Source organism: Papilio machaon, chromosome 12, assembly GCF_912999745.1.
Source record: "Papilio machaon chromosome 12, ilPapMach1.1, whole genome shotgun sequence".
Taxonomy (NCBI): Eukaryota; Metazoa; Arthropoda; class Insecta; order Lepidoptera; family Papilionidae; genus Papilio; species Papilio machaon.
Window position 1 is genome coordinate 6,639,503 of NC_059997.1, and position 24,468 is coordinate 6,663,970.

The 24,468-nt window shown below is 34.1% G+C and overlaps 3 protein-coding genes across 3 annotated transcripts; 1 reads left to right on the forward strand and 2 right to left on the reverse strand.

Moving 5' to 3' along the window:
• Positions 1-251: 251 nt before the first annotated feature.
• LOC106718325 (armadillo repeat-containing protein 8-like) lies at positions 252-7,710 on the reverse strand. The gene is made up of 13 exons (XM_045680353.1): positions 7,602-7,710; positions 7,304-7,517; positions 6,597-6,803; positions 4,842-5,079; positions 4,247-4,381; positions 2,958-3,060; positions 2,640-2,855; positions 2,378-2,449; positions 2,010-2,145; positions 1,803-1,894; positions 1,286-1,465; positions 741-887; positions 252-458 (listed from the first exon to the last, which is right to left on the reverse strand). Exons 1-13 carry the CDS (start codon positions 7,623-7,625, stop codon positions 252-254), a joined length of 1,971 nt encoding a protein of 656 aa, XP_045536309.1. The 5' UTR covers positions 7,626-7,710.
• Positions 7,711-7,976: 266 nt separating this feature from the next.
• On the forward strand, positions 7,977-9,119 carry LOC106718333 (ankyrin repeat domain-containing protein 54). Its single transcript, XM_014512389.2, has one exon. The coding sequence runs from the start codon at positions 8,167-8,169 to the stop codon at positions 8,968-8,970; it is 804 nt and encodes a 267-aa protein (XP_014367875.1). The 5' UTR covers positions 7,977-8,166; the 3' UTR covers positions 8,971-9,119.
• A 2,410-nt stretch (positions 9,120-11,529) lies between these two features.
• LOC106718321 (sphingosine kinase 1-like) lies at positions 11,530-24,419 on the reverse strand. Its single transcript, XM_014512374.2, has 3 exons — positions 23,545-24,419; positions 12,791-12,890; positions 11,530-12,378 (listed from the first exon to the last, which is right to left on the reverse strand). Exons 1-3 carry the CDS (start codon positions 24,417-24,419, stop codon positions 11,530-11,532), a joined length of 1,824 nt encoding a protein of 607 aa, XP_014367860.2.
• Between the last annotated feature and the right edge of the window lie 49 nt (positions 24,420-24,468).

A 24,468-nucleotide genomic window follows, 5' to 3' on the forward strand; every position in this document is an offset into this window, starting at 1 on the left:
ATGCGTACAGTCAGGGAATTTCTCGGTGTTCCACTTACAGAAAAATTGCCTTGTACTTGCAACGAGACAAAATGCGCCCTTTCTTACAAAATAACCAATAAGGTAACATTGAGTCTCGCAAACGACTGCATAATCGAACTTTCGTACAAACACATTTAAAAGTTGCGTCCTTTGTTCCGCGTTGTCGTCTCGTTCAAACGACTATCGAATTTAATATGGAACACCGCCAGTTTCCCTGATTGTACGTTGAGTTATATAATGCGTTTAGTACGTGTATGTTGTACGTACTTGTCGTGCAGATGTGCAGCATCCTGCCTGGCGTAGAGCAGCTTGAGAGCTCGCAGTACTCCGAGCTCAGTGAGACGAGCTTGTCGCGCGGCCGCACCCGCCTCCTCGCGCCACACCAGGTTGCTCGCCACGAACAGCGCCGCCTCCTGCAGCTTGCTCTCCGGGTGAGCCTAACATAAATATATCAATTTAAACACTGAAAATGCTCTCATATACTTTAAGTGTAGATTTAACATTAGAAATATACACTAAGAGACTCGCTTCCTGACCAATTGACTCTTACTACTGAAGTAGTTACGCCCATGGCAAAGAGAAGCAAATTACACCACATATATGCAATTTTAAAGAAATACACCACATTAGAATTACTCGAGTACAGTTTTTTTTTAAATTTTAGATAGACCTCAATTTCCTGATAAAATTTCATTTACTATACTCTGTATCTCACTCACCAAATAATCGACTAGTTTCCTTAAAACATCTTCATTGGCCATAATGAGATCCTTAGCCTTCTCCCCGTCACCGATATTGCCCAGTATACATAGAGCCTGCTCCTTCACCTCAGCAGGGTAAGAACCCTCTAACACAACTATCACTGCCTACAAAAAATACCATTTTTTTAAATCATACTAATATTATAAATACGAACATTTGGATAAATTTATGGATGGATGAATTACTACGTATCTTCAAAACGGCTTAAAGGATCTCGATGTAATAACAGATATAGAACATAGCTCCAGACTATGTTAGAACACACACACTTACTATTTTTTTTTATTTCGCGTAAACAAAGTCACGGGTAAAAGCTAATTCATTTTAAATCTGATACTAATCTGACTGAGTGCAGCGAATAGACATAATATTTTAAAATTCATATTTTAAAGTAAAATTCCTTAAGAAATACGATTTAAGCCATTTTAAATATAAAAAAACTTTTTTCCCAACATATATATATATTTTTTTTCTAAGTTTTTTTTTTGTTCATGACACAAACCTGCATAACCTGTGAGGAATATTCACTCATAATTATATCAATATGCTGTCGTGTTGACAACAAGTTCCTCAGCAGTCCTAATGTCTTCATAATAACTCGTGTATCACTGTCACCTAACAGACGGAACATTTGCTCCGTTCCCAAACAACACAGTATCCGCTGTTTGACTTTCTGTTCCGCCTATAATTAAAAAAAAGACAAAAATTAAATTTTCAAGCAAAGAATTTTAGGTTTAGTAATTTTTTTTTTATAAAATGGCAAGCACCAATATAACAAAGCGATTCCTGCTCATAGATCTTTAATTGACGGAGGAGAGAATGCATATAAAGATAATATTTCCCCTTCTTTTCCCCTTCCTTTTATAATAAAAGTGTTTGAAGGAAAAGACGACTAAAATTAGGACTAAATAATTCATTACTTTAAATTAAAAAATTATATACAATTTTCTTGACATACATATTGTAAAGAATTACTAATATTAGGATTAAATTCAAATTAAAAATAAAAAGTAATTTACCTGAAACGCCATATTCATCAATGCCCAAATTCCATTCAATCTAAGAGCAGCTTCGGGCTTTTTCGTCAAATTACATAACATTTCAACAGCACCTGTAAATATAAAAAAAAAAAACTTATACAACGAAAAACAAATAATTTATCCAGACTTTGAAAGGAATTGATCAGAATTATTAACTGGATTAAATATTTATAAAAATTAAAATACCTTGGTCTAACATAGGTTCCTTTGCTGGTGAGAACTCTAACAGCAGATTGCAGAGTGTTGAAGAACCAACCGTCAGCAACTCAGTATCCGGAGAGTCCTTCAGCAGTTGCATTAAAGGCCGCCATACCGCATGGTCCTGTGAAAATAATACTACTAACATTATAAATGATGTATGTATGTATGTATGTAGATGATAGTCTGGAAGAACACATAGACTTCTCATTGTTTTTTTTTTAATTCCGCGCAGACGAAGTCGCGGGCGACAGCTAGTATTATTATAATTTTGAAAAAGAACGTATAAAACACCAATAAAGATCTAAATAAAATACTATTAATTGATAACAAAAGAAATAGTAAATAATTTTCACCTGAAATGTCGTCCGCAACTGTTGAACTGATCTAGACAGTGAATGCAGACATCTTACAGCCGCTAATCTTACCTGAAAATTTTAAGCTTTAATTAACACCTTACAAACATCGGTAAAAAAAAGTCTACTTAAAAAAATAATCAAGGATTTTTTACCTCACTAGATGGCGTTATTCTGAATTAATTAAATTATCTTTTTTTTCATAAACCTTTGAAAGACGTTAGTAATATCTCATATTAATATATGGTTAAGAATAACTTACATTGGGTTCTGGATTATTCATTCCATAGACAACATGCACCATAAGGCCGTGTGTTTCTATTATCCTCTTCCTAATATCTTCGTCGTTAGCACCCAGAGACGCGAAGCACTTGAAAGCGCCTTCCTTAGCGGCCGCTGAGGGACAATCTACTATATCCGCGAGTGAACACATTAAATGATTTGATATAGCCGCTAGCCTTTGTAATGAAGTATCCACCTGAAAAAAATTTTTTTTTTTTGTGTTATCACTGTTAATTATCACTATAGTAGTTATACAGAAAAACAATTTAAGTTCAAGTAAGTTTCAAGTGTAAAATACCTCAGCTAAGTACGCCAATGTCTCAGCAGCAGTCGCCCTTATGTCCTCCGGCATGTCTTTTGTACAAAGTCGCGCCAAACACGGCAACGCACCAAACACCACTCTGTTATTTTTTTATCTCTTTAATAATTTGTTATCCGACTCACAAAGGAGAGTGTGAGTTTGTGTGTATGAGTACATAGAACCTAAATGACTGAACTGTTAGTGAAGTGTCATTCAATTTGTCTTCCCAATCACTGAGGATTTATGGTTTTTTGAGTAACGAAACGTGTTTTACAATCATATATTAAAAAAAAGTGAATTACTTTATCTTTATTTAATGAGTTATTTCCATATTATTCGTACATAACATTGTATATACGATTGAAATCGAGGACGAATAAATTTAACACACAAAGACCCTACCCTAAATCCTCTCTAATTTGGCTTGAGTAACATATACAGAATTGGCAATGGCCCAATAACAGATCAAATGTAACGTTATATGTCTGTTAAAAAGGCACATATGACATTAAGATACAACACATGACATAGCATATTCCCGCATAATAAAAAAAACCCTAGAAAATGATTTTAGCTAATAAGTTAGTATGAAAATTAATTTGAATGTATGTCAATTCCATTGTAACTGTAACCTAAACTGATGGAATAACTTTAGGAGATTGTCAATCTACTAATCTATATATATAAAAGAAAGTCGTGTTAGTTACACTATTTATAACTCAAGAACGGCTGAATCGATTTCACTGAAAATTGGTGGGCAGGTAGCTTAGAACCAGGAAACGGACATAGGATAATTTTTACCCCGTTTTCTATTTTTATACCGCGCGGACGGAGTCGCGGGTAAAAGCTAGTATTATATATGTGAAAGTTTAGATGGGTGAATAGATGGATGGATGTATGTTTGTTTGAATGTATCTCCGGAACTGCTGAACGGATCTTGATTGAAATGCACAGATATAGAACATAATCCGGAAGAACACATAGGCTACTTAGTAAGTTTTTTTTTTAATTCCCCACCGACAGAGTCGCTGGCGACAGCTAGTAAGTTCATATTTCCCAGAATGTCATAGGAATTCTGATTGATAAGGGGTTAATTTTTACCACATGCATGTATATAGGTATACATCAGTTCCTTTGTGACGTGCTAAGGCCTAAACGACTTAACAGATTTTGACAACTGAGGTGTCATTTGCTTCATCTTCTTTCTTTGAGTGTCTGACTTCTGTCTTTGTGTGTAGGGTGTACAGAAGTTTGTTTTATATTTGTTAGTGTACCTGTGTGTGTACCTGTTATCATCGGGCGGTATTGCTCCAGCGCGATGTATAAATGTAAGAGAGCGCGCGGCGCCGAGGGCGACAGGCAGTGGCTTGTCACGTGACACTAGAAACGTTAGAAGTTCGGGTATCGTTTTGTCACCATGCCTAAAACGCATAGTTCTATGTCAATAAATTAATAAATATTTATAGCAAAAAATTTTCCTATAATTATACTAAAATATTTTTATGGTGAAAACGAAACCGAATAATATATTATTTGTTATTTATCTTACAAAATAAAAATGCTTAAAAAAAATAATTTCGATTTTGTTGCTTTAATTATTGAAATTTTTTTGTCAAATTCTAGCCCAGCAAAGACCTTTTTAAAGTGTATATAGTATAAACATTATGAGGAGAAGTACTTAATAAAACATATTTACTTTGAATCTATCACAGTTTTATTGACAAATTGATAATATTGGCATATAGAAAAAATTTAATTTGTCATTTTTCCTTTAATGTCTAATAAAGACACATATTATTTCATTATTTTAGTATTTTAAACAGTTACAATAGTCAATATGTTTATATATGTTATAAATTATGTATTATTTGGATAACATACCAAGTGTTCAATGCAATCTGGGAGACGTTGGCATTCTCAAAACACATAGCCGCTAGTAGATCAAGGGCTGGTAGAGCAAGGTTAGGCGGTGGCGATGTGTGTGATGCCAACAATGCCGCTGCTGCCTCCAGGGCTCCCGAGGAACAGAGTGCTTCCTGCTCTAGTGGCCCTCCGCACCATATTGATAGAATTCGAACTACGGATGCTCGAGAATTTAGAGAGCCTTCCCTTGCTATTTCTGTATAATCAAAAAGATTAAATTAATCAATTTAAGATAATATTACAATACAAAATTAATAAGTCTATAAACCACAAACATAGGCTGTTTATTAATGCAATTGGACATAACCTTGGTGAACCACTTTTATTATTTATTTACTTTACTATTTTTTTTTACTTTTTTACTTTTAATTTACTTTATTAATATATTTTTACATTTGATCGTACATACTTGGACAAACAATTTTTAATCTCTCAAGTCTCAATATATGTGTGGAGACTACATTGTATATCTGTACGGAAAAGTTATATTTTAACAAGTAAATATGTGAATTAAATGTATCAAATAATCCTGTATGCTTTCACATCATAGGTAGCCTTTGGTTTCTTCCAGACTGTTCCAGATCAGAAGCCAAATTCCATCAACATCCATGCAGCCTTTCTGAGGATACCTTCTAACAATCCTTCCATCAATCCAAACAATTATAAATTTCATTAACACTAGATTTACCAGACCAGTCATTTAGACTGGTTGTGCAATTTCAATTCAAAATTCCTACTATATTACACATTTTTTTTCAGAAATGATGTTATGACTTTTGTAGCTATAATAAGAGAGTACGTTTTATAAACTTAATGTTATTTTATATACATTAGTAACAAATATAATTTTTGTTGTTGACATTTATACCAGTACCAGTCAAAATGACAGGTTGTGTTTGTATGAAAAAATGTATTTTGGGAATCATGAGACCGATACAGTACATATAGCACTGAAGCGTTTTTTGTTATCGTCTTTGGAGTCAACTTTTGCAGACAGGCAAGTTCGCTTTAGTATCAGCAGTTTGGGATAAATTTATTGAAAACAGTAAAAATTGCTTCAAACCGGGAGCTTATATTACCGTGGATGAGCAACTTTTTCCAACAAAGGCCAGATGCAGATTTATTCAATATATGCCAAACAAACCCTCAAAAATTTGGCATAAAAATTTGGTTGGCGTCCGATGTAGAGACGAAATATGTGGTAAATGGCTTTCCGCATTTAGGAAAAGACGAAACACGAAATGCATCAACCCCCTAAGCGAATTGATCGTGATGAAACTTCTTGAACCATATACCATGAAGGGTAGAACTGTAACAACTGATAATTTTTTTTACAAGTATTCCTTTGGCGTTGAAATTACGATCTAAAAACACTTCATTACTTGGAACAATACGCGCAAACAAGAGGGAACTGCCGAAAATTTGCAAACTGAATAAAGACAGCATGGCACGTTTCTCAATGTTGTTGTACCAATCTAATGGATGCACACTTACTGTTTATAAGAGCAAACCTAATAAAAAAGTACTAAGTACAAAACATAAACACATCAAAATTGATAAAGCTGCAAAGAAATTACCTGAATCCGTATCGTTTTATAATTATACCAAATTTTTATTTTTTATGTAAATTTTTTATGCACCAGTCATTTTGACTGGTCTGGTAGAAATAGGTATATTCAAATCGCTGGTATATCTAGTGTTAAAAATACTTACGTGTTAATCTAGCTAAAAGTTTCATATCAGCTGGCAACGCTGAAATGGGTGCTGGAGGATGTAAGAAGAAACTTTTCAAAGCACTAAGCACCGCCTCCATTAGTTTTGTATCAATAGGGACTGTCTTCAATAGCTCAACCAATGATATAACAACACCTTGTTCCACCAGTGTACTCACATCTTCCGTTGTACCTTTGGCCAATGAACCTGGTGAAATAAATATTTATTTCAAATGACAACAGTTTGACTAAAACAATACAGCTAGTAAAGAAAACCTAGTGTTGGTTCATTTGTTTATTTAAAAAAGACCAGCCATAAAATATATATACATTTATGTATGGAGAAAAATATATAGAAGAAAGTACTAATGTCTCATAGAATAAATGTTTGGCTTATTTAAAAATAACTTAAGTAAATTTTTATATTAATAAAATAGTTGAATTGATGAGTAGCCAATTTAGGACTAACAAATCATAAGTAACTACCCAACTACACTAATTAATTCATAAATAATAAATACTTAGTATGAAATCACAAATATGTTATTTTCACTATCAACTAAGAATAGGGCAAAGCACGTTGATATCAGAGGTCAACGCAATAAATATTGTTTTTTAGTTACCAATGCCTTTGAAACATGCTTATTAATGTAAATATAAATTAATCAACATTAATAGAGAGTAAGTCTGTATAGGAAAATATATTACCAATTGTTATAGTAGCTTGCAATCTAACATCGGCATCGAGTGTTTCATCCGACATCAGCTGTAGCAACCGCGGCACAATTCCTTGTCGTATAACAGAACTCTTCTGTCTATTACTTCCAATAACCGAATTTTTTAAAGTCACTAACGCCTCTAACGTTTTACCAGCCTCTGATGAATACAGCTCATCGATGTACGAACGAGAGCTTTCGATATCCTTGCGGTAAAATGATTTAGGTTATTTAAACACCAATAAATAACGATTACTGTTACCATATTTTTATTGCAAATTTCCACTTACCATGAATATCGTGAGCTGCTGCATGTCTTATAAGATTTACGCAGCAATATTGTTAAAAATATCTCAGAAACAACTTCTGAAACCGATTCGCAATACGCTGTCGCTGTCAATTTCGTCTTACCATTTCCACCTGTCACAGTCACAGTTTGTCATTTTCAAAGTTCAGGTTTACAGGCAGAGCGCATATAAATGGTTTATAAACATATTTATCAATTAAAAAACCTTTATCTCTAAAATAACTTATAATAATACAAATTGATTTTGTGGCTCCACTAACATTTAAAAGATTTGTATGAGATTTTGATAATATTTATTATATTTCATTTAGTATAATAAAAAAAAAATAGCAAGTAGCAACACTGAGTTAACGTTAACTAATAACTTTATTTTATTTATACTTTTTTTATTTGTACTTGAATCAAACAGTGTATAAAGATTATTGTTCTTATGATTTCATTCGTTACGTAGTCGGTTTAGTGACACAATTCAGTAAGTACATTTTCTCCGAGAGCTGAAGGCAGTAAGATTACTTTAGAAGCAGATACGTATAGGAATCGAATGTATAATGGCAGACTCCGGAGTTGACACCAGTAATGAAAGTAGTGATAATCAAAACATCGATCATTCTCCATGTATTATAGAATTTAATCCATTAGCAAATTCGTTAGAATTGCCAGGAAATGGAGGGATATCAAGAGATTTCTTCGACGAACCTCACGATTTAATTGGTAAAATAAAATGTACCACGAAGGCCAGACATTGCCGAATTAAATATCGATGCAGTGCTATGATTTACTCATCAAAAAATCAGAAACTGCGATTTGCGGCATCGACAAACAACTCTGAACTTGTAGAAAAACTACTATTATCAGGTGCAGACCCAAACTCTTCAGATGAGCATAAACGAAGTCCTTTACATTTGGCAGCGTGTCGTGGATATGTCGATGTTGTAAAAATACTCCTAAGGCACGGCGCTAACCCAAATATAAAAGATACTCTTGGTAACACTCCATTGCACCTTGCCGCTTGTACTAATCACATACCAGTAGTAATTGAACTGCTTGATGCTGGAACAGATGTTAATTCCAATGATAGGAATGGTCGAAATCCTATTCAGTTGGCCCAAAGTAAATTAAAACTAATACAAATGCGTCCAAGTGGTGCCAGTCATTATGAAGAGACCCGGCAACTTATTAGTGAAATTTGCCTTGTTGTTGAGATGATGCTTAAATATATGAAAATTCAAAAAGCTGACTCTGGTGATCTTGAATCCGTCCGTCAAAGACTTGAGTGTATCAGTACAAGGGAGCAAGTTGAGTCTGAAGTGCAAAATTTACTTGATAGTCTTGACTCCTTGAAACTTAGATAAATATTTTATAACTTATCTACAAAACTTAATAATTTTTTTTAATTTTGCTCATATCATTACAGTTGAACCAAGATAAATGAGAAACCTTTTTAATTGAGAGTCATTATCCAATCCTGACGGACAACCTCCATAAGAGACAAACCTCTAAGCAAAGCATGAAAAATGTTGCGGTCAGTTGAACTCTCGCTTATCTAGGTTCAACCGTATTAGATACATTTCAGATTAATTTTTAAATTTATACAACATTAATAATAATGTACTTTTCACTTAATGTGACAAATTTCATGTGTTTCACATAAGCAATAAATATTTGCCATGTTTTAATAGTTGTAAGATTTAATTATAATAAAAATATTTAGAAACATTACGTAAATTTTTATATGATAGAAGAAATAAATATGTTTGATTTTCTATGGTATTTATATTTTTTTTAAAAGACCTTTGTTTAGAAATAATAACTAACAGAAACATGTCTTAGACCGACTAATACTTATTTTTCCTATGGCAAATTATTTTATAGTAAAAAAACATTGTCTTGTTTGAAGTTGAAATAGGCGGATTATTTGTGAGATAATTGTTATGGTATAATTTCTAGAAAATGAATCTTGGCCTAATTTCTAAAGTAAAGTTAAAAAAAAATTGCTTCTTACTATTATGAACAAAGAAAAAAACTTCAATGTCCACAGAGTTCATTCACTAACCATTTGTTTCAGAGTTAAAAATATAAGAGATAAATGTTTTAAACGGGGATTTTGGTCTCGGAAACCGACAATAAATGTCATCATCATACATCCCCACTGAGGGCCTCGGAGTCTCTAAGTTAGTGGATGGCTAAGACATAGTCACCCATGCTGGTCGCATCATGTTTTCATTCAACGTAAGAATGTCAAATATAAGTACATAATATGTGAATCGAAAAACACATCAGTACTTGGCGGAATTCGAACCTAGGTCCTGCAGATTACAAGTCAAGTGCTTCCACCTCTGAGCCACTGACGCTGAAAATGCAAACGTGATATACATAAATAAGATGCAATGTTGTAAGGTTTTACTTTTCCATCATAGATTTAAAAAAAAAACTTCACAAATATTAATTATTTATTAGTAACAACTTAATAAACTTTTTAAGTTCATAAACATTTTGAAATATGTAATTATATTATCAATGTTGCATGCACTTTTAAAACATTGAATAAACTCTAGTAATATTAGAACTCAAAAAATCTTACGAAACTATGTACAGTTTTTATCTTAAGAATTTTAAAATATTAAAATTGCCTATGGAGATGTACTATTCATATTTTCTAATACTGTTATAATGACATGTATTCTTTGGGTTCCCACTGCCGAAACACTAATAAAACATGTTTTCATTCCAGTTGTTAACTTTGAAAACAACAGAGTTAATGATAATTCTTCTAGGGTTTCGACAATAACCCATGATAAAATAACAATTAAAAACAATTGAAAGTGAGTAAAACTTAAAAAAAAAACATTTTATAGAAAATGAGACATTTAACAATGTTGAACAACATTAATAAGAAATAAGTATAACTGGGGTTTTGCTCAGTAGGCGATTTACCATGTATCTATGGCAGAAAAATTTTATTATCACAGAAATATTATAAAGTACACTTAATAAATTAATACTGCTAATATTAAGTAAGAATCACACATCCCAAAACCCATTCAAAATTATTATATAAATCAATGCACACAACCTTACAAATTTTTCTAATAAAATTACAATAAAATGTAATATCTCGTAAACATAATTGGGCAAGTTTTATATTAATAAACTCCTTAGAAAATTGTGCCTCAAAGGAAACATTGTATAAGTCGACTCCAAGGCTTTAAATGCTTTAAATTTAAAAAAGCCAAATACTTTAGTATTCTGTGGACTTCAAATAATAAAACAATCGAATAAAATAGAAAACTATTACTTAATATATATATTTTTTTCTTAATGTATTATTTAGTGCCAGTTTGTTTAAGTGACAGGCAAACATAAAAATGTATACTTTAAACAATTTATTTGTATAGTAAGTAACACATTGTTTCAAACAAACTTGAAAATAGTTTTCATAAAACAGTTTAAATTACTTAAAAGCTTCGCTTTAACTAAATTTTGATAAATAAACTTGTCGAAAACAAATAAAATTGCATTAAATAATCAATTCCTTGGCTAAATGTGTGCTAAGTGCAATATAAATTTGGCACTTAGTTCCAATATTTGACAATCTTGACTAGCAACTAGACGTGATTATTTTTGAAGAGCTTACAACAAAATATCACAAGTTTAACTTAAACAAATCCATAAATTATTATTACAATAATTATACAATATTAAAATTAAATCACAACTTCAATGGAATGCTTCATATAATTTCCCATCAGTAAATAGAGAATAGAATTTAAAATACAAGTTGAGTTTGACCACATCCTTTCATTAACTGATTATTATGTCTTTTATTGCTCAACTTAGGCTCGGTTAAGTGGCAGGTTGATATCAGTCATTTAAGAATCTTTATTCTTATTTATATATCTTATACCTTATTATTATTTCGTGTCGGGAACAAGAAGGTGGACTATATTAGGGAATATTTCCGCTTGAAGTGGACCGTATTCTACAAGCTCGCCGTCGACAGTCAGATAGCCGTCGGGTCCCTCGGGAACTATCCTAAATGCACTAACAGGAATCATTTTTATAAACTCCGTATTTACATCGGAATGGGTACCTTGACCCATACCCAGGAGGAACGATAGAATTTGAGATCTGGGTATACCCGCCTTAATGATAAGCATCCACATGACCCCGTCGGACAGTTGCGAGCGCGGGGCGAAGAGCAAGTCCTCTCCTATGTACGCCTGGTACGACACGTGGACCATGACGAACTCGCCCTCCTCGTGTACCCAGTGCGAGGGGAGCTGCGACATGAGGGAGGGCAGATGGGAAGCGGGGCCGTGCATGCACGCGTGCACCGGGGATCGCATCTCGGAGCCACCGCTGGCTACGCTGTGATACTCAGAACCTCTTGTGCTGTAAAATGCACTTCTCCTAGAATTCACTGAGTACCAGGAATCGACACGCTGATGTTTTCCATTGACGGCGTTCGTGAACACTTCGGAATGCTCGTCGCAGTCTATGAATGCTTCGGCATCGGGGGAGTCGAGCGCGCCGTCTTGACTGACGCTGTGGCTGAGGGTGATCGGCAGTTTGGGCTTTGGAAGATTGCTCACATCTTTAATTTTAGCGTAACTAACTACGCCTTTGTACTTTCTTAGGCCGACTAATCTTGCCAGAGCCCATATGGCGAACCTCTGTCCACCGATAGCCCGCAGTCGCTCGCTTTCGATGTCGATGTCGGAAAGCAGACCCCAGCCGACCGACAGAAATGAGAACATAATCTGCAATCAACACGGATGAGATTAGAAATATTAAATCAAGTTTAAACAGAATTGCGAGTGAACAATTGTAGCAAATGTCGTGACAAATATGCGTCACACGGGCGATAATCGGGTAGATATGAACGTAACAGCAAGAATAATTGTATCCGCATCAACTCTCCTTGTTTATTACGTGTGTGACGGACGCATTCAATTGAATAGTGTAACATTATCTTTGTCGCAACATCGAAACTATTACGACAAAAAGGTTAATTAGATATACGTTGTAACTTAAATTGTTGATGATTATGTAAACATGTTTACTGCCTAGAGAAGTATGCAATACCGATAAGGTTATTGTACAAATTTCTATTTGTATCGTAGCAAAAACGTTGAATAGATAATTAGAAATGATTCAATTGTTTTTGCGTACATTGGTTTTTGTTTCAACCCTGACGACGTCCATGGGCGCTACCCTGCCCCTCGCCAGTCCCATGGAGATGCCGGTGAGGTTCTCTCGTATGTACGGCTCGCTGAAACAATTACGACGTAATTAGATTCAATGAAGGAATCATGCCGTTCTTGACCTGGTTTACTTTGCCTACTAAAAAAGATAATTGAATAATAATATGGAATCCTTTTTTATTTCGTGTCAATACATCCAGTACCTACCTTACAACGAAAAAGTACTTTTTTATACTTGCTCAGAAATTAAATTATGGTTACAACACAACTAATCAATAATTTCAAATCTTAATTCATATCGGTGTCATAATGTAATCTCAAGATTGTATTTTATACAAAGAAAAACAAATAGTGTGTTAAAATAAAAAAAAATATAAATCAACTCGTCTAATGCTGGAATAGATATTTTTAATCATTACATTATGTATATTCTAGTCTAGACATCTGTTTACTTATTATTTTTTAATTTGCATAAGTCTCGAAATTAGAATTTCAATGTTAATGAGCGACCTTCACTAATATATAATATAACTGTAAGTTTCCACTTGTGGCAGTATTTTCAAACAGAACGAGAGGAATAATATTGTTTCTATACGAATATTGCCAGTGGAAATCCACGGTTAGAATGGTGAACAAAAATATTTTCAGTTGAACAAAACATCTTTAATATTTCGAGAAGTTTACGTATACAATTGTTTCAAATAAAACAAAAACTACACTAATAATTCATATGAAAATTTCCATTGTTATTTTAACGTGTTCGTTTAAATTGTTACAAAGCAATTAAAAATTATTTGGCATTATCTACTTTTTGGGACGATTCTTAAAATTGGTAATCACTACAAAGTGGCACATAGACATGGATATGTACAAAATCATATTTATTTGGTTCGGGTTATCTCTTATTCATGTAATGTTGCATTAAATAAATTAAACAATATAAAAAATATAATTAAGGTAGTTTGGGAAATTACATGAGAATTTAAAAACAATACAGTATAATTCTTCAAGGTTTTGTTCGTCAGTTAACTACATGACTCTTTTAGTGACGATTAAACCATTCAAAGTGTGCTAGTTGTTGTCGAGTATACATTTATGATTACGCTACGCTAAAGTTCCTAACTTTTGAGAGTTACTAAGAATACAAAGTGGTAATTAATTCTATTGCGGAATTAATATAGACTTTACAAATCCTTATCTTATTTACGCCTTCAAAACTTGTCTTTGCTTTCATGGTCGTAATCGTAAGTCGAAATGATTATCCCGCAGATAAAGGAACGTGTTGTTATCGTGTTACAATATTTATTAAATTGTCAGTATTTTTAAACGCACGATAAGAATTGACAATTTCGTATACAATAGTTGAAGAACGGATTTTTTTTAACCCCTGCTGCCAGCTGGAAAAGCGGAGCAACAGGCCCAGGGTAATAATGATTTAAAAAGCTAATTCAGAGATTGTAATATACCCATATATAACTAATAAACTTACTGAAAATCAATATGGGTTTTACCAGGGCCGGGGTTAGGGTAAGGTGCGGTTGGGCGACGGCCCTGGGCAGGACCCAAGAGGCGGGGTCTCTATAAACCCTAGGCGGCACCAGCGGGGGAGGCGGGGATTCCGAACCTGCATTGCACGGTGTCGTCTTCAAGGAGCGCCTAAGGGTGCAGCGCCCCTTTGGGGGCGCAGAGAGGGCCCCTCCCGGGGCGGTCAGTGGGGCGTCGCGGTGGCAAGCTCACGCGATCCCGTGGCGCCCCACACTATGGCCATGAGGGAACAAGGAGGTTTAGTGGGTATGCTCCCATTCGGGGAGAGAATCTCACATAACTCGCGTGTCTTCCCCGAGGCACGGAGTATGCATTAAGCATTCCTCCTTGGAAAAAAAAAAAAAAAAAAAAAAAAAAAAAAAAAAAAAAAAAAAAAAAAAAAAAAAAAAAACGGCCCTGGGCAGGACAGAAAGGCGGCCACAAGTCTGCGAATTCACAGGTTCCAACAAATATTCCATTGTTTATTAATCTAAATTTATATCAAGGAAATATTTTATCGAAACTCTATTTATCATTTTGGTATAACATTTGTTCCGCTTCCTAAATAAATATTGTACGTAAATATACTCTAAATGAGTAATTTAAAAATGTTCGATTTGGAATATGTTTTTCTACAAGGAATTCTATTTTATTTACTTATTTGGACATAAAATTTCAGTTTTATTTATTAGACTAAAAGTATATTATTTTGTAGCAAAACAACTGGAACGGTTACCGAATACTTTTTCGTTACAGTTTTTATGTTACGCTTTCACTGCACTATGACGAAATAGCTTCGTGTTTATAAAATGGTGTTAACTCATATAAATCGTAAAACTACTGTAAATAGAATTAGCTGTTTCCATGTTATGGAAATTGGTACTATAATTACATTAGTCCTTTTATTTTAAAATGATATAACCTTGAAATAAAATACCTACTTGTCAAGTAAGCAATAATTATTTTGCCTCGTTGATTTACTGGCAAAAAAGCTGTGAACTGGCCACAAATTAAAAAGATTACCATGTACTTTGAAACCTGCTTGCAGCAATTTTATAATGTTCTAATGTGTAATTTATAAATTCTCGTGTCACAGTTTTCGTTCCCGTACTCCTCCGAAACGGCTTGACCGATTCTCATGAAATTTTGTGAGCATATTCAGTAGGTCTGAGAATCGGCCAACATATATTTTTCATAACCCCCCCCCCCATTTTTTAAATGCGCGCGGACGGAGTCGCGGGCGACAGCTAGTATTTTGTAACGTTTCCACTGGCGAAACATCTGTACATATTGTAATTCCACTCTTTTTTTATTGCAAACAATTGGTTTCTACAAAAAATCTAACTGACTATAAAAATAACAACAGATATAAAAAAAAAACCTTGTTTACAAACAAAACTAGGCAAAATGTTTATACGATATCCAAGTAGTAGTCCATAAGGCAATCATTGTGATACATAAGGCTTACAGTACACGAACACGCAAATGTTCTAGTAAAGCCCGATACACGCATTCAGTTTAAAATGAATAGTCGAACTGCATAGTTAAACTGACAGTACGAATAAAATAATATTCATAACTCTAAATAATCCTTGTGAAATTACTGCAATTGTGTAATAAAAGATACAATACTCTGTAACACATTCTTATCAATATTGTCTATCATAATATTAAGAAAAAGACATTAAATAATAGACCCGACATAACAAAATTCAATGACATTGGTATTAAAGCTAAAGTGTCGATAGAAATAAACAGATGGGCAGCAGCCATAAAACCAGAGATAAATAAGTCTACTGAAGCAATATGGAACTCACTAAAAGCTAAAGTTCTAGACATTAATGAAGGTTTTCTAAAGAAAGACTGGTCACCTAAGCAAGCGTGGATGACAGAGAATATTTTCAAACTCATGGAAGAAAGAAGAATTTACAAACAAACCAATATCAAAAAATATAAGGAGATACATCGAAAAGTACGAAGGGAAGTCCGTTATGCTCGTGAGACTTGGCTCCGGAATAAATGTGATTGTCTTGAAAATCTGTATAAGAAACATGACGCATTCAATCTACATAAGGAACTAAAAACTCTTATGGGTCGCAAAATGCACACAAACCAGCTTGTAGATGAACATCAGATCCCCATCTTAGATATATCTATGAAAAAACACCAATGGGAACAATACATAGAGTCTATGTTTTCTGACAACACTCGTGGTGAAGTCCTACCTTACACAATCACCGAGGGATATTCTATTATGCCCGAGGAGATTTTAAAAGCCCTGAGTAAAGCTAAGCGCGGAAAATCAACGGGACCAGACAATATTAACATCGAAGTATTGAAGTTAATTGAGGAAGGCAATATAAAAGTTCTCGTTGATTTCATGAACTCAATATACGACTCCGGTCAGATGCCTAAGGATTGGTTGAAGTCAACGTTTGTCACTCTTCCAAAGAAAGCGAATGCGAAGAGATGCGAGGACTTTCGAACGATAAGCCTTATGAGTCAAGTATTGAAGCTATTTCTCAGCATCATTCACGGACGCATAAGGACGAAGTGTGACGAACAACTCGCTGACAGCCAGTTTGGCTTTAGAGCGGGAGTGGGTACCAGAGAGGCTCTCTTTGCAATACAGGTTCTGGTTCAAAAATGCAGAGATATGCAGCAAGATGTATTCCTCTGCTTCATAGATTATGAAAAAGCTTTTGACAGAGTCTTACACGACCGCCTTATAGCAATATTATATGACATCGGGTTAGACGGCAAGGACATTCGAATAATACAGAACCTTTATTGGAACCAACAAGCTAATGTTCGGGTGGAGAATGACATAACGCAAGATGTTGAGATTAAGAGAGGAGTGCGTCAGGGCTGTGTCTTGTCACCAATGTTATTTAATTTATACTCGGAAGCAATAATGTCAGAAGCGTTACATGACCTAGACTGCGGAGTCAAAATAAATGGACGGAATATTAACAACCTTCGATACGCTGATGACACAGTGCTGATAGCATCATCATTACAAGATCTCCAAAAGATTGTTGACCGGGTTAACCTGTGCAGCGAGAAAGCGGGTCTAAAAATGAACGTTAGAAAAACGAAGTTCATGGTTATATCAAGGAAAGAAGTTAATGACGTTTGCATAACAGTGGCGGGCCAAAAGTTAGAGAGGGTGCGTCAATATAAATACTTGGGTACGTGGCTAAATGAAAACTGGGAAAGCGATCAGGAAATCAAGACACGTATCGAAGTAGCACGCAATGCATTCCAAAAAATGCGCAAAATTTTTTGCTCCCGTAACCTTGGAATACATTTGCGTGTCCGCCTTCTAAAATGTTACATCTGGCCCATCCTTCTATACGGATGCGAGGCTTGGACAATAAAAGAAGATCTCAGGAAACGTATAGAAGCGTTCGAGATGTGGGCATATAGACGCATGTTGGCCATAAGCTGGACTCAAAGAGTGACAAACGAGGAGGTTCTGCGACGAGTCCACCAAAAAAGGGAACTTTTGCAGACCGTCAAGATGAGAAAAGTATCCTATCTCGGACACGTGCTCAGGCACGACAGATATGATCTCCTTCAACTCATCTTGATGGGAAAAGTTGCCGGCAAAAGGAGTGTTGGCCGTCGGAAGAAATCGTGGTTGCGCAACATCAGAGAGTGGACTGGAATTGCGAGTGCCGCCCAACTGTTTCGCCTCGCAAGGAATAAACAGAAATATGGAGAACTGACCGCCAACCTTCGCTAGTCGGAGAGGCACCTCAAGAAGAAGAAGAAGATTGTCTATCATAAAACATTCATACAGACGGGCAAAATGTCTTCCTAAGATTATCTCGCACGTGAAAAGTTAAAAGTTGTTTATGATTAAGATAACTTTACAACAGACGCGTTATTACCGAGCTAGTAATGACAGGCTATTTGATGTCCTATTGTATATTTTTTTATTACTTTACAGCGCAGCGTCTAAATAGCAAACATGTTTAAAAAAGTCAGTAAGACCTCTTTTCCAAGAGCTCCGCATGTGACTGTCCCGTAATTCTATGTGCAATGAATGTACCATTTCTATTAAAAGCGACCGCGACCAAGACTGCAAAAGCAATCATGCGCGATTAACTGGTCAGTGAAAAGGGGGTGTAAAGACCATGCATGCGAAAGAAGTCCCTTACTGTGTCTGTAGCCACAAGGCTACGATGAACATTTATCGGTTAAGCCTTAAAAATATCTTTCTTGTCGCGTCCTTCGGTAATTTTAAAGTAAAACCTAAATCCATCACGGAAATTAATTAATCAGTTCAGATATTATACGTTTCCCGTATGTACATGGATTTATGTAAGAACATATCTAGGACAAATATGATTACATACGACAATGTTATTTGTAACAATTATAAAAAATAATAAGGTCAAGAACATTTGGCATTATATCAGATCATTATATAAAAAAGGATAGATATTTTTTTATCTAACTGTACGTGCCAAAAAGGCCTCATTACAAGAACTATCACTTGCACAGCCAATGTAATATGGTATTGTGAAATATTGACAAATTAGATATTAAACAAGGAATACAATTCCGTGTACAATTTACCCACTAATTAAATCAGTTGTTTAATTAGTGGGTAAATTCTTTACTGGTTTAATTAGTTATTCATTATTGTTATTAGGCCGTAACAAACGTTTACAACTTGAAAGTTCTAACTACTTTTCAAGGTTATTTTGATACACCTAGTTTTCTTTTGTTTTGCATCTTTAGAAACATTGTACAGTAAGGCCTTTCGTACACAAGAAAAAGTAAAACGATAAAACTAATACTGTATGAATGAATTTAATCGTCGACGCGATTTGTATTCGGTTAGTACAGGCATAGCGACATGTCAACTGTATAGATTTGCTGCATCATCTTGAAAATTGCAGTGACTACGAAACGATGTTGACAAACAAGTTGCGACTGTCTTGACGACGAAAGATTACAATCGACGACGGGCGCTGTGTACGAACATTTGACATTGCATTGTAAGCCGCTTAGCGGTTTCGAAGACTTACGTTTCCTTGTGTACTAAGAGCCTAGCTTATGTGACAATAGAAAAAAACTAAGTATTCATGAAATTCTATTTATTCTAGTAATTCATTGTTGGGAAATCATCAAAATCTGCATGACGCAAAATACATTACGAATAAAAAGAAATCATATTTTTAAAGTTTTCATTAAAAACCAAACACTTTATGTGAAACGTGTCCTTGCAAATAATAATCAATTTTTATTTTACTCAGCACACTTTGTAATTTTTTGTAGCTACGGTTTTCCTTATCTTTAAAATTGTGGTGTATTTACTTTAAAATGTAATTTTTTTATTATTTTCCGTTCTTCCACTCAGAAGCTTAGCGGATGAATTACGTAGCTGTTCAAGTCCTAGATTTGAATCTACGAAGAGAAAAAATAATTTAATGATTATAAAATTTATTTTCTCCAAATAAATATCTGGATCTCAATAACTCGGGATATCGATGGGTCCTATGTATAGCCAAAATAACAAATTGATGATTTTTACTTTTTTGTGTTAAAAGCTACCTCTTAGTTTAGTTTACAATATGCACTAAACAAAACACATATTTAAATGTTATTCCTATATGGTTGAAACTTTGAGAGCCTCTCCTGAAAAGTTGTCAATTTGCACATTGGTCTTTACTCGTAGGAGCCATCGATATCTCAAACTTAGAGTAAATTTCCACTGCCGAAACATATGTACGAAATTATTTTGCTAAGTCTATTTTTTTCAAACAGACTGAGAGGGTTGGCAATATATATTTTTGCACATGTTTTACCAGTAGAACTGATTAGTTCACAGTATCAATATAGTATCAGAATTTCGTACGGAAGTTATCACTTCATCCATCTATTCGATTATTTTGTTGATGTAGATATACGTATTAATTACTTTAGTTTTTTTTTAACAGCTGGTAAAGGCGAAGTTTTTAATGAGTCGTTTACGTAAATCTATTAAAAAACATGTTATACTAATTTTGTTGCATTCAAAGTGACCAAACTACTGCTGAAAACTGGTTTAATCATAATAAAACTATTATTTATTTTAATTTTTACATAATAAATATGCAGTTTTTGTAATCTAAACATCGAATAGAGAACTATATGAATATAAAGCAACCGCACTGAATGTTGTATTTGAAAACACTTTTTTAGGCTATTTTTAATTTTGCAGCGTAGTTTTGAAAAGCTTCTCCCAGCATGTTCAAAAACGAATGAATAATTCTACAGAACAGAATGCTTTGATCTCACGTTCCTTTAAAATGTAAAAATAACGTTAATCAACAATTTCTTTAGCTAAAAATTAAAATTTCGAAACATACTGGTACACTCAGAAATTTTAAATGGTTTCTTTAGCAGTCCCTTAGCGTAACTTCCATATTTGCTATTTAATGACGAAGTCCGAGTGCAAATTTAGTATGATCTAAACCGGTCTCGTTGAAAATTGGCATAAATTTTGAACATAGTCTGGAAGAACACATAGGCTATACCATCATATTTTGTAAACTCTTCGCGGACGGAGTAGCGGGCAAAAGTCAGTCATAAAATTAAAAACCAAAGGTTTTCATAAATAATAGGCTTCATCCAATGGTCAAAATTCGACCATAATTCACAATTAAATATTATTTTTAAATAGCTCTACGCACTTCTCCACATGAACTGTCGATTTTCCGTTCGCACTTTTTCCTTAAAAAGTTCAAACTTCGTACCCCAAATTATCGCTAAGTATTAATATATTGATGATACATTCAAATAATGTATTAAACAGACGAGAAATTCATAATTATTCAATACTTGCAGTTGCCCGCGACTTTGTCCGTGCGGAATTAAATAACCAAATAATAAATATAATAATGAAGGAATTTTTTAAAATAATTTTTTTTAAAAAATATGCCGATAATAGATAACCGATCTATTATCGGCATATTCAATGCAAACAAACAATCAAATATTTTATTTTTATAATATTATAGTATAGAGTTAATATCTATTAAAAATTTAAATTAACTCGGAGTTGCAGAAAAGTAAGAGTGTAGTTCTAATATTAAATACGTAACCTTGGCCCAATCCGGGTGTTAAGGGGCTTGTTTGTTTATTAAGTAGAACTTAACATTGTACGTAGTTACCTGGCTCGTGTTGCGTTATTTGCATTTTTTATTGATGTGACGGTCTCACTCAGAATCTAAACTGAGGCATTGGAAAAGTCTCTGAGTACGGTGTTTAGTGGTGGATTCAATGAATTTTAATGTGACCGGTCCCAGACATTTGGACATTACATTCTGTTTTCATTTTAGTAAGTGGTAAGCGAATCTAGACTGATCTTATGCTAAACCAGTCTGCGAATTAAGACATATGTGTAAAAACAGGTACAAATTAAAATAAACAATTATGAAGTCTGTGAATCAGAAGTCCCTAGTCACATTTTTATTTTAAAGTTCAGTTTTTTTCTACATCACATTTACTGTTTTTGTAAAACCTTGTTTAATGAAAGGATTTGTTTATTCGTAAAAGACGTCATAACTCCGTGTTTAGAATCATTATAGAAATAATAAATTGAAGCATTTAGAATCATTATTAATGAAAGCCCACAGTGTAGATTCTAACTTAATCTGTTTAGCCCTTCTAGAGATACATCCATCCATCCATCTAAACTTTCGTATTTGTAATATTAGTAAAATATTAGACTTCAACTATAAAAAATTTAATATTAAAAACGAAAAGCAAATCATGTAATAAGTGGGCGTAAGTTCAGTATTTTTTTATAATTTTTACAATAACATTCAACACATTGGGAATGTGTTATTGAATCATAGTAAAGATAAGGAAATATAACTCAAAAAATCAATGCTAAATTACACGTAAAACAACACCGAAAAATAACACACAAGTTATGAGACCCTGTTGGGTATGACGATAGTAAACGAAAGAAAAAAATTAAACAATCACCAATTCCCACCTGTTATAAGAGCATGATAAAAAGTACGCAGTAACCCCTCTTGAAACACTCATCACATGAAGGATGTTAGTCAATTTGCAATGTCATATTAATGTGAGCCGGGGTCTAAGCGATGAATTGTGAGAGGTAGGTTAAAAAAAACGTTCAATTTGACCATAGCCCAAAACAAGATGCAAATAAATCATAGTTAACTTGGATGAGCTTTCCATAAAGTATCTCACTCAGACTCGGTAGTTATTTACTAAAGGAGACCCTGAGTGTAGATTTCTTATACTAAATCATATATACATATATATGATTTTTTTCACTATGTAGGTAGTTTCGTATTTACGACAACGTTATTACGTAACCCGCTTTAAATTGCGTTTCGTGTTAACAAAAAAAGAACTTGTTTTTACTTTTGAGAACGAGAGTGTGGAACTTTACACAGAACTTTGTACAGATCGTCATTTCATACCCATTTTATTCCGCGCATTTCCACAAGATAGATGAATGACCATGCAAATCAGAATGTTAATCTTCAAGACCTCTATAAAGACAGATGTTTATTGTTAAAAAAAATGCAAAAACAAAGAATGAAGGCAATCAAGAGCGTGTCTTTTATCAAGTTGTTTATGGAGGTCAGAGTGTAAGTTATAGTTTTGAGTTTTGACCTTTGAGAAAAAGTAGATTACGAAAGGATAGAAAACGAAGTTTATTATATCTTTTTGTACGATTATTTTGATGGTATTGTATCACAAAATAATTGATATTACTTAAAGACTGGTATTAAAATATTTATGTGTCGTTGATTTGTGACAATACTATTCCAGAATATCCCATCTTTTTTAGCTTGTACTTGGAATAAGCTATATTACGGCCTGCTTACAAATAAGAAACCAATAGGATTCTCAATTATTAAGGTATGATAACCTTCCAAGATATTGATTTAAAGTTTTACTTGTGTGGTCTGTAGTACTGATTTTGACATTGTAGTGTGGTAAAGAATGTGTATTTTTTATAATAAATTTTACTAAACTAAGAAATTATGTCACTCTTTCAATCTCAAAATATGATAAATGTAAAATTCATCATGTTAAACTTGTATAGTTCATAAATTTACTTATACCTGCCAAAATTATTGCTCCACATGATAAATATCTTTTAATACTTTCCTCGGTAGAATATAATTATTGATTCACAGATAAGAAATCACTTACTTGTAATGATAACAGATAGTCCTGGCCAAGCCATTGCCTGAGCCGCAAGGCAAGATGGCCAGAGGCACCTCTGCCAGTGCCTGTTGCCAGTCCAGACGTTCAAACATGCCATTCAGTATTTCAAAAAGGACCCCGTCGCCGCCCGCTGCCACTATACCACGCCAACCGTAAACATTTCTTGTGCGAACAAATTCTCGTGCGTATTGTGCGTATTTTGTAATATGCAGGTCATATGGAACTTCTGCCTCCTGGAGTAACGGAGCTGATTTAGTTTGAAACAACTCTCTCGCTTTCCCCGGCCCAGATTTAGGGTTAAGCAAGATAAGTAACTTCTTATCATTTTGTGGGATCATCGTAGTTATAGGCTGGTTGGCTATCAAACACTTAATACTAGTTCTCCATTTTTGTGCCTCTTTGTAATTATCTTCATATTTATCAAAAGAGCGGAATCTTAATGTTATTGTTGTCCTTTCCCTTTTTAAAGAGCGACGACTGCGCTTCAACGTGTATGCGAAAATATATAGATAAGCGCTAATGTCACTTTCGTCCAAGTCTCCGCTATTCTCATCTACGACTTTGAGCTGCTGAGGCCCCACCAGTGAACTACAAACACAGGAACCTGCCCCTGCACGGCGGCGCTTGCTTCTCATACACTTACTGCCAATAATGTCTCGTAAAAGAATGGTTTGTTCTTTAGAGCTATCATCAGTTTCTTTAATCAACGAAAGTCCTTTAGATGTTAACCGAACTCGAAACACAGATTTCTTCTTGGATAAAATATAAAACGTTTCTTCAAGATAAATTTGCTCTTTACAATCAACATTTTCTTTCTCAATGGTGTTGGGAACGTCCTTACCTAACATTGGTTCCGCCATAACTAATTTGACAAATAAGTGACTGACTGTTTATTTATTGTCCACATGG

What these genes read in the sequence shown, in the direction of transcription:
- LOC106718325 (XM_045680353.1), bottom strand. Translation starts at nt 7,625, where the DNA reads ATGCAGCAGCTCACGATATTCATG. An exon ending in GCAAGCTACTATAACAATTG is followed by an intron (nt 6,804 to 7,303) that starts GTAATATATTTT and finishes TTATTTCACCAG; the next exon opens with GTTCATTGGCCAAAGGTACA. An exon ending in ATACCGCCCGATGATAACAG is followed by an intron (nt 3,061 to 4,246) that starts GTACACACACAG and finishes AAAAAATAACAG; the next exon opens with AGTGGTGTTTGGTGCGTTGC.
- LOC106718333 (XM_014512389.2), top strand. Translation starts at nt 8,167, where the DNA reads ATGGCAGACTCCGGAGTTGACACCAGTAATGAAAGTAGTGATAATCAA.
- LOC106718321 (XM_014512374.2), bottom strand. Translation starts at nt 24,419, where the DNA reads ATGGCGGAACCAATGTTAGGTAAGGACGTTCCCAACACCATTGAGAAA. An exon ending in ACTATCTGTTATCATTACAA is followed by an intron (nt 12,891 to 23,544) that starts GTAAGTGATTTC and finishes TAATTGTTTCAG; the next exon opens with CGAGCCGTACATACGAGAGA. An exon ending in GGGTTGAAACAAAAACCAAT is followed by an intron (nt 12,379 to 12,790) that starts GTACGCAAAAAC and finishes TGTTGATTGCAG; the next exon opens with ATTATGTTCTCATTTCTGTC.